General features: G+C 44.1%; 1 protein-coding gene across 1 annotated transcript; it reads right to left on the bottom strand.

Moving 5' to 3' along the window:
* Nucleotides 1-3,550: 3,550 nt before the first annotated feature.
* Nucleotides 3,551-7,886, bottom strand: GUCA2A (guanylate cyclase activator 2A). Its single transcript, XM_059829807.1, has 3 exons — nucleotides 7,812-7,886; nucleotides 4,506-4,695; nucleotides 3,551-3,618 (listed from the first exon to the last, which is right to left on the bottom strand). The coding sequence occupies exons 1-3, from the start codon at nucleotides 7,884-7,886 to the stop codon at nucleotides 3,551-3,553; spliced, it is 333 nt and encodes a 110-aa protein (XP_059685790.1).
* Between the last annotated feature and the right edge of the window lie 6,436 nt (nucleotides 7,887-14,322).

Raw genomic sequence — 14,322 nt, 5'->3', positions numbered from 1 at the left:
AACTCTTTAGTCTTTAATTCATCTGACACTGTTTAGTCAGGGACAGCTTCCCTTAATTATCACCTGAATATTTTTAATTCTTATATGTTGGTTCTATTTAAGGTCTCATACTACATTTCACATTAGTTTGAGGTTATGGCAATGATCCTTAAAAGGGTCTGTAGGGCTTTTTTATTGTTGTTTTTACAAGCCTATTTATTTCTTAGTATGGGTGAGGATACTGGACCAGTTCATAGCATTATTCTCTACAATGTGTGGTTTTTACAGACTTCTCATATAAATAGAATACAGTTTCTTTTATGCAAAATCCCTTTCAGTGTCAGGGTCCTATATCACAAAGGTTCTCAAAAACTCATGCTCTAAAAATCACATTTCCTTCCCTTGATAATTTTAAATCAAAATGGAGAAAAACAAAGGCAATTAGTGTGCAACTGTCTATTCTTTCCTAAGTGACGTCAGTGTGTTTATGCCACTCAGTTGTGTTACATTCTTGCCGTGAAACATGCTTTTTCAAAATAGAACAATCACCTGTTTAGAATTTCTTTATGTTGACCAACAAATTACAAAAAGCTTATATAATATTTGCTTAACACTTGTTACTTTTCCCAGGTTTCAGCCCAAGCAATCATGCTAAAATTCTGTCTGTTATGCCAACATACGAAGTTCTCAGCCAGGTCTCTGAGCCATCTCTGTGCTTTCATCTGGGCAGGGATGCAAGGCAGTTCTCATGCCCAGACTCCCCTGACACAAAGGTTGTTTATGAATGTCTGCTATGTCTCAGGACAAAGAGTAGAGCTGTATAGGGAAGCAGAGTGTTTGCACAGATACCTGCTCACTGGGCATTGGCAGGGCTTTATACACCTACATCAGCAAACAACCTAAGTTTGCTTGCCCTTGAACACACTTTAAGGTGAGGCCATGGGATGAAAAATGGACTGAAACTATGTTGTTAATCTCAGGGTATCTGACACTCACCTGAGGATATTGGCTAATGTTACAATTTAGGAAGGTTCTTCCCCTCTACCCTCGAAAGGTGCAACTAGGTGAGATAACCGAGCTGAGCCAGCAGCTTACTGCTTCTAAGCAAAAGGCTGTGATTACCTGAAGACCTTTTCTTATCTCTGTCATTAAAGGCAATGAAAACTAGAGGATATTTCTTTGAAATTTATCTTGTTTTTCCTTCATTTGCTCTGTCATTGTGTGTGTGTTTAATATGCTGGCCTTGAAGGTGATGCTGATGAGTACAGGGTCAGAGGAGGAGAGTGAAGCTTTCCTGTGTGGAGGACCACTTCTAGCATTTCCCATGGTGGTTACTTCTTAAAGCAAATAAATCTTCATTAAAGTAATAACACCCTACTAGTTAATACACACACACCTCCAGTGGCTAGTATGTCTCTTAACGTAGCATTAGCAGTTCAGCAAGTCAGCCTGGGGTTTCTGCACAAGCATGAAGCCTGCAGGGTGTTTCCCACAGACTGTGTGCAGTGACAGAGGGTCGGTGGACAAGCGGGTAACCCAGCCTGATGAAATCTTTGCTCTGCTCTGAGTATGCTGTGACTACAGTCCCAGATCCCACAGACTGTTGGAAAATGCAGTCCTCAAAATTTGGTTTCTCTAGTGGGCTTTCTACAGCCTGCTGCAAAACTGGAACTCCACTCCTGCCTGTTGTTTCTTGTCTTTCTTGGTTTGTTTCCTTTATTGTGTGCCCCCTCTCCTCCCCCCCCCCGCCCAGGGACACAACCCTCCTTCTGTATAACCCCCAATACTAGAAATCTCATACAGCAAGTGCAAAACAGAGGTCTGAATCCCTCTTTTAACCACCTTTTCTTGTATGTCAAGACAGTGCTCGAGACACTAGACCACAATCAGTCTGTGGTGCGCCTGTTAATGGCAGGCACTGTATGCAAAGGGGCAGAATGTTTGTGGGAGAACACAGATGAGGGTCCCCAGTCCAGCCCTCTCACCCCGCTTGAACAGTGGCAGCATATCAGGAGGGAGATGTTGGTTCTAGTCTTGTTGCCAGCAACTCTTCCTTGCAAAATGCATAACCTGTCCTCTCTACATGAGCTGCTCCAAGCTGTTGTGCTAAGACTTAATGATTTGTCGAGTTAGTTTTAATAGAAAATAATAAGCCACATTTATATATGCAGAGAAATAACTTTATGGTTAAAATAAACCCAGGCAGTATTCTGAGTCAGGAAATCTAGTTTCCCAGAGGTGCCAATTTCAAGGCAGCAGCAACAGCCTTAGTGTGAGACTCTCTCTAGGGCATTTGCTCTTGGATGTTTTTTTGTCATAGAGTAATCAACATACTGGACATGAGGAATTCTTTTCTGCACCCATATAGCTTTTCTGTCAAATGAAACGGGTTCCTGGGATAAGTGCTTAGCTTTATAGTGTTAACAGTCTTTTGAGAACTTAGTTGCCGAGTTGAGGGTCCCATATATATGAAATGGAGATAATAATTCAATGGTTAAAAGTAAAAGGGATTAATTTAAAAGCTATGATGTAGTCTTATATTACTATGATCCATAGAAGGACCACAAATTGTTTTAAGTTCAGGACAATATTAACAAGATATCTTTTATTCCAGTGAAGACCCAGACATAAAAGACCTTACATAGGAGAAAAGCAAGTAGGCAAGCAGACTATCACGAAAAAAAATCCCCACCCCAAAACACAGCAAAAACATAAACACCCCCCCCCAATTATTACTAGCTTTTATTTCATATACAGTGTATAAACATGGGCAGATCCTTTCTTCACAATCTTGCCACCAATAAATAAACACAAGGCAATGTTTTAATTTCAAAGTGATTCCAGCATTGCAGTTTGGACTTCCTTTCTCCTAAATAGAGCTTAATGAATATGAATATCTGTCAAAAGAAGGGAGCTTCCATACAGCTATGTAGAAAGTGTTCCTGTGCTCCTCTACATCCATTTCCTAACCTGGCAACAATTAGTACAAGTAACAGACTGAGAATTTTCTGGGTATGAAAGTGTTGCTAAACACCAATAACTTGTTCCCAAGTTACTTGCTGCAGTTCTGTTACAGACATATGTATGCCACATGCAGACCTACAGGTGGAGAGATAGTTATCCAACACACTGGAAAGCATGGGCTGGAAAAGATGATAACCCAATGCCACTGGGTGTTATGTGTAGAAGAGGCCAAATCACAGGCAGATTTAGATATTAAAAAGGCTGCAGGAGACTGCTCAGTTTCACCCATCGTGTTCTAATCCAGAAAATATAGTGGAAAAAGAAACTGTGCCCAGGACATTTTCATTCCAGTGCAACACAACTCATGCAGAACTGAAACCTATCAGATGAGGTTTACAGTCTCCTTGTTGCCAGAACTGCACTCCTGGTGGCACCTGATCCATCTGCTTCAGGACTACCCTGATTATGTCTACATGAGCTAGCAGCTCCAGTTTGACTGTAGTTGAGATGGAGCCCAAATATTGATTTGTGAAAGTATGCGATCTTGAAATATGAATGAACAAACTTCCTAGCTTGACACATCTTCTTTGGATTGTTTCATTCTTATTCAAAAGCAACCAGCGCAGGCAGCATTGGCACAGATTTCACACAAATCAGCTTCTTGGACAGCCAAGTCTGGTAGAGAGAAAAGAGAGGGTTTCAATGAGATGGCAAAAGAATTTCTTGAAGAGCAGAGCCACATATCAAGGGATTTGGAGACTCCTTTTCATTAATGTTTTGAGTTTTAACTTTCCTTGAAGTTATTACTGGTATAACTAAAATTACTTCTTGCAAAAATCTGGCTTACAGAATTAAATCAAACCTGAATTCTTTGGGAAAACAATGGGAACATGTGGAGGCAAGAGAACAATAGGACTTCTTGTGGAAGGGTGGTGGGGATGTGGGTTGTAGAATCACAACATCCGCAGTATTGGCAGTATTTCTTCCTAAAGTGTCCATTTTATTGGACAGTAGATAAATGCAACATAATAAAATATAAAAGCAGAAACTGTAGCAGACAGTTCAAGAATCGCTATGTGCATCTTGGAGACAAATCATGCCAAAGAGTGATTCACCTCATTTACATCTCCCACCTCTTTTGACTACCTGGAAAAACACCTTCTTCTACACTGATTAGAGAAAGCAATTAGACTTGCACACAACTAGTAGTTAGCTAGAACTGAATGATATAACCCTGCTTTTCCTGTAAGCCAGAGGAGATCATGTGCTTTCTCACTTTAAGTCATGTAAGTTATTGTGCAACTACTTGGAGGAAGATTTTTACATGGGTACAGCAGCCTGATCTGTACAGGCTACAGCTAAGCTCAGCACAGCAGGAATTTTCTTGTAGGGGGCTCACAGCTAGTGCAGTTGTAAAAGGGGTAGTAGAAAGGTAGCATGGATTCTCTCAGCTGCTTTAGAAGTGACAGAACAGTAATTACACTTCTTTGCTTGCTGCTATCGGAATGTTTAAAGTTGAAAAGTGTGATGAAAATGGCAACTATGCAATATGAGCTACATACTCAGCCTCTCAAAAATCATGGATGCATCTTCTCTTTTGCACACAGATTGGAACTCCTCAGGGAGATCTTTTTCACCACATGGAGAATAGTTAGTCACTGAAACCACCATGCGAGGGTTAATATGTCTGTTCTCATTCATAAGCTCCTTTAACTTCTTCACGGACTCAAGGGAGAATTTCAAGTCTCCATCCTATGTAAAGAGAACCAGAAAAAAAAAAGTTGTCAAGAAGTCAGCCCTTAGGCAAATCCATTCCATTTCAACCATGAGCTCACCCAAAAACTATACTATAGGGAAAAGACACTGTTGAAACAAAGCCTAGATAAAAATCAGTGCTGACTGAGGGCAAAGTGATCAGCTCTTCAAGGCAAAGACCTTTTAGAGCAGCAGTGAGACCTAGCTGGCTAGTCAGGGCTTTCATTATATATCACAATGGATGGAGGCAGAATTAGGGCATTTCTTACTCCCATGAGAGATAGATACCCATAAAATCTGGGGTCAAAAGATACAGGCTGGGAATCTTTGGCCTAGAAGAGAGCTGACTGGGCAATACATGGTAGAGATTTAAAAAATCATGAGTTGAATGGAGGTAAATGGAAACTTATTTTGTTCACTCTTTCTTCTAATACACCAGTAGAGAACTTCAAGTGTTGGCTGTCATGTGGCAGGCTCTAACTACGCAAAACGAGCTATTCCTTCACATTATGCATTGTTAAGAGCTGAAATCCCTTACCCCAAGGTAAGTTTCCATTAATTTAAAACTTGTCCACACAATTAATGGAACACAAGTTATCAGCAGTATAAGTATGACACTGCTGACTCAAAGCTCATACCAAGAGTTTCAAGGAGGCTGGGATAGTATTCTGGGAAATACTACTCCATGTTTTAGATTGCTAGACCCTGTGCATCTGTTAATGAGACAGCATGAGACCAAATATCGCTACTTGTTTCATAGTCTTATGAGCCCAATGTTGAATCGTGTGAGAGGCGGGGGGAGGGTAGTTGGTTTTGGTTTCATAGAATGGTTTGGGCTGCAAGGGACCTTAAAGATCATCTAGTTCCAACCCCCCTGCCATGGGCAGGGACACCTTCCACTAGACCAGGTTGCACAAAGCCCCATCCAACCTGGCCTTGAACAATTCCAAGGTTGGGGTATCCACAGCTTTTCTCGGCAACCTCTTCCAGTGCCTCACCACCCCCACGGTGAAGAATTTCTTCCTTATAGCTAATCTAAATCTACTCTCTTTCAGTTTAAAGCCATTACCCTTGCCTTATCACTACATGCCCTTGTAAAAAGTCTCTCTCCAACTTTCTTGTACGCTCCCTTCATGTACCGGAAGGCTGTTATAAGGGCTGTTGTTGGGGGTTTTTTACAGAATCACATAATTTTGGTGTTAAAGAATTAAAAAAACCCAATCAGAAAAACTCTAGACATGCATTTACTTGAAGTCAAACTCTTTTCTACTTGCAATAAGTTTATGATTTTTTACTCAGGTTAATTTATCAGTCATGGCTGGCTATGAAAAATTAACTTTTCCTGTATAAATGCAGTTCTAGATTCAGCTGTTGGTCACAGACCTCAAAAGCATAAACAGAGAAATAAAAATGGATGGCTTTCCACAGGTACAGTTTCAGAGAAAGTAGAAAGTAGGAGTGAACCCTGAGACATTTATGTCCTGGTGACAAAAACAACAAAGGAACAACAAAAAAAACTCAAACCCCCCCCCCCCCCCGCACCCCCCCACTCCCGATAAGAAAGATGTATTAGAGAGAGCTCAATCTGAGCAGAATCTTGCCTCCAAGGCGAAAGTGCATATTGTGTTGCTGAATTAAGAGATTTTATCACAGAAATAGTGCAGGCCAAAACAATCCATCTCTGTAGCTTTTTTGGTTTTACTCCACACCTAGTAAACCATCTTCCTCCAACTTCCATCATATTAATTCAAGATCTGTGATGGAAAGCATCAAGATAGCGATACTGGGTCTTCAGAAACATGATATCAAGTCAAATGAACTTCAATTCTGCTTTGCAAAACATTTTGTTAAATGAACAACTTCTGACATATTATGGGAGAGAGAAAGGAAGTCTTGGGAAGAAATTCGGAAAACAAGAGCATAAGCCAAATTTATGCAGTGAGTAATTAGTCAGACCTTAGGGACCTCAACTAGTCCAAGTGAAAGGAGTGTAACACACATGCTGAGTACGCTGCTCATATATTGGGGAAGATGCAGATTTAATGATTAATGAGATAATAATTCAAACTACAAAGAGGAGCTAAAACTCCAGAGCTGCATTTTCTATACTTTTACCCAACCTAGAAACAGCTATTCTCATTTAGTTACTTTTTTTATGCCTCCAAGTGGAAAACTAAGATTTTTTTTTCATTAAGTAGGAAGCTATCTGTTCCCCTGGAGACTCTAAATGTTAAAGAATGGTTTGGAAGAAAGGAATAGCTGAAACCTGCTATCTCTGAATATCTCTGACAACCAAAGGAGAAAAAGAGCATATTTCAAGGCGCAAAGACAGTACCTTGTCCCTGAAAACCTACTGCGCGCATGTGAAGAGAGTCAATAATTTGTTCTCTTGGCACTCTGAGAAAGTTATTTACATTGCAATCAAACTGAAATCTCCCAAACCGTTTCTAAGAATAAGCGCAGACAGATCCAACACACTCCCAAGTACAGACAAGAGCACTGAAGTACCCTCTTAACTGCTTCCATGTTGCATGTAATATCAGTCATAGGTGCTGTGTATTTTGGAAAATTGATATAGCCTCCCCTAATAGCTTATCTGCCTATTAATATTTCATTGGATCCAGCTAAGCATTTCTTCCACCTTTTTTTATATGTCATATGTGTGCAGGCTCCAGCACATAGCTTGCAGATCATTTTCATAAAAGAACTTCCTAGAAGCAGGCAAGACAAGACAAGTTCTCTTTTGTCACATCTTGTTCACATCATTCTATAAAGTTAGAGGTGTCCTCAATTCTTGCAGTTTCACAACACATGGGATTATGTGCAAAAGAAAACTCTGGAAATGCAACGGCTTAGTCAGCAAGCAATTTCAGAGCAGTGATATGGCTGGTGAAGTTAGTTAAACTGCAGCAGAATGTTAGTAATACCTGAACCATTTTACAGAAAGAAAAACTGGACCATAGGGACATGGAGTTGGATATCAAGCCAGAGCAAAGCAAAAATTCAGGTCTATTAGTTTAGTTCAAGATTCCTGTTGCAGCCACACCACTTCACATAATATCAGTGCTTTGCTGAACTTGTAATACCAAGAAATTAAAGAGCAGAAAACTCACCTGAACGTAGACTGCCTGGGAGCTGTGCACCAGTAAAAGGACTGCAAAGACTGTAAAGCAAAGAAAGCCTTTCATAGTGCCTGCAAAGTGTAGCCTTCCTAACCCAAATATATTTTATTTTCTCCGGTTTGGTCGTTCTCTTTCTTTTGTGTGTCTCAGACTTTCTCTCTTCTTCTTAGCACTCAGACCACCTAGCAGTCAGAGCTCCCAGTGCAAACCTGGAGCTTTATAAAGACTTCACACAGCATTTCCTTGGTAATTCATTAATCTAAACTCTTTATTGACATAAAATAAACCCTGAGTCAACTATGAATTACCTACTCATTAGCAGAGTAGGCCAGTCACACCGAGGCAGATCCTGGGGTTTATGATTATCTCCCACTTTGAGAAACTGGCCATGATACAGGCTGGCAAAACATTCAGCCTACAATAAATAAATAAATGGTAGGGATTAATCTAACACAACATCTGAAACTCAGTCTCCATATGGGGAATGTACTCAGGTTTCTGGCCACTTCCTGCAGAGCTGTGAGAAAGAGAGAGATTTGGAAGGAGATATAAAAAAATGACCTCTTGCACTGATTGCTGGCAAGTCAGTTCCCTCTTCTGGGGATTCCAGGTACTGAGATGGTGGCAATGGACCGAGGCAGATGAACAGAGGTTGTGCCTGCATATAACCAGATATAAAACGTCATCTTGCTGCTGCTTTCTGCAGCACCTAATTAAAATGCACACAGTAAAGGGCACAGGGATTGTCATTAAGGATAAAGCTGCCATGAATCAAATCTATTTCTCTGTGACTTTCAGTCTTATCCAGAAACATGGTAATGTCACACAGATGGACAAGCATCAACACGTCTCACTCAGCTCAGTACACAGAATCACAGAATCACTACGGTTGGAAAAGACCTGTAAGATCTTCAGGTCCAACCATCAACTAACAGCACCATGCCGTTAAACCATGTCCCACCATGCCTTGTCCACACGTTCCTTGAACACCTCCGGTGATTGTGACTCCACCACTTCCCTGGGTAGTGTATTCCAGTGTCTTACCACTCTTAGTAAAGAAATTTTTCCTAATATCCAGCCTGAACCTCCCCGGCACAACTTGTGGCCATTTCCTCTTGTCCTGTCGCTTGTCACTTGGGAGAAGAGACCAACACCCACCTCTCTGCAACCCCCTTTCAGGTAATTGTAGAGAGCAATAAGGTCTCCCCTCAGCCTCCTCTTCCTCAGACTGAACAACCCCAGTTCCCTCAGCTGCTCCTCATCAGACTTGTGCTCCAGACACCTCACCAGCTTCGTCGCCCTTCTCTGGACATGCTCCAGCACCTCAATGTCCTTCTTGGAGTGAGGGGCCCAAAACTGAACACAGGATTTGAGATGTGGATCTGAGTTCTGCCATCAAGCTCTGGTCCTTTAATCTGTAAATGATTTCTGGCATATTGTGTCTTTTGAGTAACAACAGACACAATGCCAAACAATCTTCCTGATACCAGCAGAGCAGAGGAGGGCAACAGTCAGTCACTAAGCAACTTTCTCAAATCTCAGCAATGCTTTATGCTGGCAAAGTGTCTTATTAGTCCTTAGTGTATTCCAATCTATTGCTAAGATTACAGTGAAACCTACCATTCTGTCTGGTATAAAAATCCAGAAACTAAAGCAGCCTGGAGTTCCCAGGCAGTGGGCTTGTAGGGAGGGAATGGGAATTCTCTGGTTCAGTATATCCAAAAAAATTTCAGTAAATCCTAGAAGCATTTTTATTACCACAAAATGAGCTTGCCTTTTTCTGCTGTTATGCTTTCTCTGCTTTCTGTGCTGCTGGCTGCTGTGGCCAACAGCCAACACCACTTGCAACTCTAGAACAACTCATGCCTATGCTGAGTTAACTTAATTACTCTAATATTGGTCAAGGGTATAACAGCAGAGCGTATAGCAACAACCTTCTAGCAGCTTTGCAGAGGTGTCACAAGAAACAGACGTGCCTAGAATCCAATTAGGTGAAGCCGAGGGTAAGAAAGCAATTAAATGTAGGGAGTAAAAAGGTAAATTGAGAGGCATGAAAGAGGTGATTGAAACCCCACCTCCCATTACATACTTGGCTCCCAAAACCACCGGATCAGTACTCCTGTAGGAGCATGGACTAGCACTTTTCGTCAGTGTCATTCTTGACATGCTGATGATGTGCCATAGTGGAAAATCACAGTGCTTCTGATCCAACTGCTTTTCTAACGGTCAAGAGGTACACTCTCTCCTCCATCTTCTTTTAAAAACCTCCAAAGAGAAGTATGGCTGGCTTACTAGTTTTTTTAATATTTTTCTAAGAGTTACATCAAGCTTAGATACCAGTTTTGGTCCATTACTTCACACCCCTCATTTCTGTCTTGTTGGGACAATATTAAGATAATACTAGTTAAGTTAAACCCCTGAGTGGCACTGTTGCACTTTGTTGTCTGGATTCATCCAGTCCACCTATAAGTTGTGAAAGACAGAAGTTTTTCCAAGTACCTGGAAAAAAGGACTCCCTGTCAAAACTCAGATCATGTGTGTCCCCTGTTTGGTATCCTGTTCCTAACTGATGAGAATCACTTATGCTTTAGAGTAAATGGGCGTTTCCTCAGAATATTTGTCAAATATCTTCACCTGGAGTCTTAAGAGGACTCCCATGTGGTATCCCCCCAGGAAAGGGCAGGATGATGAGGGCACATATCTAAGCAGATAGGATCTTTAAGCAGAAACAGAGAGACACCTAACATTTAGTCACCTCCAGGAATGACTTTTTGAGGCTGTGCCTTTGAATTAGAAGGTCTACAGCAAGCATAAATCTGGAACTAGGCCGCTAAATGCTTTTTGTGCAAAACCTGTAGCCAGCCTGACTTTATCCATGAGAAGGGTGAGAGCTGAAGAGAAAGAACTACAAGAAGATTTCTGATACCAGGTGGATTTTTTAAGTATGCTGAAAAGATGAACAGTGCATCTATGTCTTTTTTTTACTGGGGACCACCAAAATGAGCACAACACTCCACACATGGCTTCACCAGTGCTGAGTAGAGGGGATGGATCACCTCCACCAACATGCTGGCCAAGCTCTTCCTAATGCAGCCCTTGGCCTTCCCTTGCACAAGGGCACGTTAGCGGCTCATGTTCAGCTTGAGCCCACAAAGACCGAGTTGCTGTAAAGCTACTGGTGAGCCCCCAGCCTTTACTGGTGTACAGAGCTATTCCTCCCCAGCAGCAGGACTTTGCATTTCCTTTTGTTGTAGAGGACGAGAATTCTGGCAGCCCATTTCTCCAGCTTGGGCACTCCTCAAGTCCCAGCCCTGCTGGATGCTCTGCCTTTCCCAGGCCCCACACTGGAGGGCTTTGTTCTGTTGTCCGGAGTGCGGGCAGGGGGACATGCAACATACTCCTCTGCCTTGGGTGCTGGTTCCCATGCCTTGGGCAATCTGCCCTGCAACCGACTTCTCCTGGCTAACCCCCACCATGGGTGGGCACCACAGCCACCCCTGCTGACACCAGCCCCCTTGTCCCAGCCATCCCTGGATCACCATAGAACAGACTTTGCCCCATCACCCGCTCCTCTAGAGACCTAGTCCCAGTTTCCCACATGCTTGGGGGGGCAGAAGTCCACATCAGGGGCATGGACACAGCAGAAGCCCCTCATGTCTTGCTCCCAGCCCACCAAGGCAAGGGGAGAAATGGCTCTTCTCTGGGGCATGTTTCCAGCTCCCCTTCCCTCAGCACTTTCTGACCACCTCCCCAGCTCAGGTAGGTGCCCTGGGGAAGGTCCCAAGGGGCACCAGGGACCTGCAAGCCATAGCTGGAGCCCCCTCAGCACCTCTTCAAGTGCCATTAGAGCCCCCCTGGGCCTTTGAGGGCTGGGCAGGGGGCAGCCAGCATGGCAAATCAGAACCCAGCAAGCAACAAACTCCTTCTGGGCCTTGTGGGAGCTGCTGCAGGGTAGCTGTGGGGCTGTAGGGCAGTTCTGCGGGAAACCACGGGACTGTGGGGGCTGCGAGTGAGAGGGCATGTCTTCTCTGTGCTGGGGCTGTGTGCGGGCACTTGCTCTGTGGTGGGGGCTGTTCCTGGGATGGGGCTTAGTCAGAAGCTGTGGGGTAGACTGTGGTGGGGCAGATTCGGGGGGGTGGGAGGGGAAGACACTCTACAGTGGGGCAGTGTTTGGGGTGATTTCTGGTCTGCGGAGCTGATCTTCAATGGCACTGTGGGGCAGGAGAGCACTTTCGGGTGAGGGGTGCAGCTCTCGTGAGAAGGCCATGGTGATGGTGGTGGTGGAGGTGTGTGAGGCTGTAGCTTCATGGTGGAGCAGCAGCCACCTCCGCCCCTGTACTGCCTGGGTCTGAGCCATGGCTGTAGGGATGTGAGGAGGCACCGCCCTTTCCATGCATTCCTTGAAACCAACCCTTATCATAGCTGCTCTTGTGGATGAGGTCGAGGATACCTCAGGTTCCATTCTGTAAGTTCCAGCACCTGGGCACACCCTGAGGCACTTGGAGGACTCTGCGGCAGAACCAAAGGCAAATCAAAGCTTTGTGGGAGGTGCAGAGAATCCTGTAACAGGGTCAGGCAGCGTCCAAAACAAACACAAAAGGGTTCCCCAGGCACCTAAATGCACACAGAGGGCTCACGGAGGCACCAAAACAAGCCTGGAAAGCTCTTTGAGGTGCTCAAATCTGCACAGAGGGCTCCTAGGTGGGGGCTAACAGCTTTCCGAGTGCCCAAAGGGAAATGGAGGATTGTGAGAGTGCAACAAAACACATGTGGAAGGTTCAAGGCCTCACCCAAAGGCGACCCAAAGGCTTGGGGGAGGGGGGAACATGTTACAATCACCTACAGGAACTACATTTACTGGGGACGTCCCGGTGGACTGGAGGTTAGCAAAAGTGACGCCATTATACAACAAGGGCCAGAAGGAGGATCCTGGGAACTACAGGCCTGTCAGCCTCACCTTGGTGCCGGGGAAGGTTATGGAGCAGATCATCATTCTGTGCTGGCACGTTTAGAGTAGGAGCAATCGCTGGACGTTTGCAATTTCAGTGTTGAGCTATGGCCAGACTGAGCAGGAGAGGGAATGTATGTTGGACCTTTTAGGAGTCTAAACAAGTTCAGAGCCCAAGTGTTTGTGGTTCGTTTTAGAGGTTACCAGTGGGAGATGAGGACCAGCAAGAGCTTTCAGGGCTGGCACCTTTAGTGTAGGAGCAATTGCTGGACGTTTGCAATTTCAGTGTTGAGCTCTGGCCAGATTGAGCTGGAGAGCTAGTTTATGTTGGAAATTTTAGGAGTCTAAACAAGTTCAGAGGCCAAGTGTTTGTGGTTCGTATTAGAGGTTACCAGTTGGAGATGACGACCAGGAGCAGCTGTCAGGGCTGGCACCTTTAGCGTAGGAGCAATCGCTGGACGTTTCCACTTTCAGTGTTGAGCTCTCGCAAGATTTAGTAGGAGAGCGAGCGTAGGTTGGAAAATTTTGAGCCTAAACAAATTCTGAGATGAAGTGTTTATGGCTTATTGTAGAGGTTATTAGAGGCAGATGAAGACCAGCAACAGATTTCTGTGCTGGCACGTTTAGAGTAGGAGCAATCGCTGGACTTCTGCACTTTCAGTGCTGAGCTCTGGCCAGATCGAGCAGGAGTGTGACCGTATGTATATTGGACCTTTTAGGAGCCTAAACAAGTTCAGAGCCCAAGAGTTTGTGGTTCGTTTTAGAGGTTACCAGAGGGAGGTGAGGACCAGTAACAGCTTTCAGGGCTGGCACATTTAGAGTAGGAGCAATCGCTGGACGTTTGCAATGCCAGTGCTGAGCTCTGTCCAGATTGAGCAGGAGAGTGAGTGTGTTTTGGAAATTTTATTAGGATAAACAAGATCAGAGCCCAAGTGTTTGTGGCTCGTTTTAGAGGTTATCAGAGGGAGATGAGGACCAGCACAGGTTTCAGGGCTGGCACCTCATAGAGTGGTAGCAATTGCTGGATGTTTGCACTTTCAGTGCTTAGCTCTGGCCAGATTGAGCAGGAGAGCGAGCATATGTTGGAAATTTTGTGAGCCTAAAGAAATTCGGAGACCAAGTGTTTATAGGTTGTTTTAGAGGTTATTAGAGGCAGATGAGGACCAGCAGCAGATTTCTCCTGGCACTCTTAGAGCAGGAGCAGTCACTGGACATTGCACTTTCAGTGATGAACTCTGGCCAGATTGAGCTGGAGAGTGAGTGTATGTATGTTGGATCTTTTTGTAGGCTAAAGAAGTTTAGAGCACAAGTGTTTGTGGTTCGTTGTAGAGGTTACCAGTGGGAGATGAGGACCAGAAGAGCTTTCAGGGCTGCACCTTTAGTTTGGGAGCAATCGCTGGACGTTCGCAATTTCGGTGTTCAGCTCTGACGTGAATTAGACAAAGGAAGCGATGATCCGTCTGGACCTTTGAGTGTCTAAAAAAGTTCAGAGCCCAAGTGTTTGTGGTTCGTTTTAGAGGTTACCAGTGGGAGATGAGGACCAACAAGAGCTTA

Source organism: Gavia stellata, chromosome 27 (assembly GCF_030936135.1).
Source record: "Gavia stellata isolate bGavSte3 chromosome 27, bGavSte3.hap2, whole genome shotgun sequence".
NCBI classification, from domain to species: Eukaryota; Metazoa; Chordata; class Aves; order Gaviiformes; family Gaviidae; genus Gavia; species Gavia stellata.
Note: the sequence above shows the minus strand (reverse complement) of the source record. Positions and strands in the feature narration are given on the sequence as shown.